General features: G+C 52.4%; 1 protein-coding gene across 1 annotated transcript in view; it reads right to left on the reverse strand.

Moving 5' to 3' along the window:
* The window catches only part of cyld3 (cylindromatosis (turban tumor syndrome) 3), a 15,345-nt gene that overhangs the window by 6,641 nt on the left and 7,586 nt on the right, over nucleotides 1-1,118 (reverse strand). Inside the window, exon 5 of the mRNA XM_016260640.1 lies at nucleotides 325-416. Coding sequence (XP_016116126.1) covers nucleotides 325-416 — 92 coding nt within the window. The remainder of the gene's footprint in view (nucleotides 1-324; nucleotides 417-1,118) is intronic.

The raw sequence follows: 1,118 nt of genomic DNA on the forward strand, positions 1-1,118 counted from the left end.
ACACACACACACACACGCACACACACACAAACACTCACTCACTCACGCACACACACACACACACACACACAGTCAAACACTCACGCACACACACACACACACGCATGCACGCACGCATGCAGTCAAACACACACTCACACACACACACAAACACACTCACTCACACGCGCACACGCACACACACACACACACACACACAGTCAAACACTCACACACACACGCACGCACACACACAGTCAAACACACACTCACGCTCACTCGCACACACACACACGCACGCACTCGCACGTGCATGCACACGCACACGCACAGTCAAACACACACCTTTCTCCTCGTTGGTAAATCCTGAATCGGCTGTTTCTTCTTTCAGTAGTTTGCGTAAAGCCATGGTTTTACTGGCACACACGTATCCATACCTGCAGGAAACACACACACACACAGCATCTCATGATGGTTTCATCTAAAACGTTCACGATCAGGATGGGAAACGAGTGTTTCTCATCGATCTGTCATAGTGATAGGAGATGTTTAGATGTGTGTCAGTGTGTGTGTGTGTGTGTGTGAGTGTGAGTGAGTGCGTGTGTGTGTGTGTGTGTGTGTGTGAGTGAGTGCGTGTGAGTGCGTGCGTGAGTGAGTGTGTGTGCGTGCGTGAGTGAGTGTGTGTGCGTGCGTGAGTGTGTGTGCGTGAGAGTGAGTGTGTGTGTGAGCGTGAGTGTGTGTGCGTGTGAGTGAGTGTGTGTGTGTGCGTGTGTGTGTGTGTGAGAGTGTGTGAGTGTGTGCGTGAGTGAGAGTGTGTGAGTGTGTGCGTGAGTGAGAGAGTGCGTGTGAGTGTGTGCGTGAGTGAGTGTGTGTGTGTGCGTGAGTGAGTGTGTGTGCGTGCGTGAGTGTGTGTGCGTGAGAGTGAGTGTGTGTGTGTGTGCGTTAGTGAGTGACTGACTGTGTGTGAGTGCGTGTGTGTGCGTGCGTGAGTGAGTGTGTGCGTGTGAGTGTGTGCGTGCGTGAGTGCGTGTGTGAGTGAGTGTGTGAGTGAGTGAGTGAGTGTGTGTGAGTGAGAGCGTGTGTGTGAGAGTGTGTGTGTGTGTGTGTGTGAGTGAGTGTGTGTGTGCGACTGAGTGCGT

The sequence above is a fragment of the Sinocyclocheilus grahami genome, unplaced genomic scaffold (genome assembly GCF_001515645.1).
Source record: "Sinocyclocheilus grahami isolate Dianchi unplaced genomic scaffold, SAMN03320097.WGS_v1.1 scaffold2137.1, whole genome shotgun sequence".
NCBI lineage: Eukaryota > Metazoa > Chordata > Actinopteri > Cypriniformes > Cyprinidae > Sinocyclocheilus > Sinocyclocheilus grahami.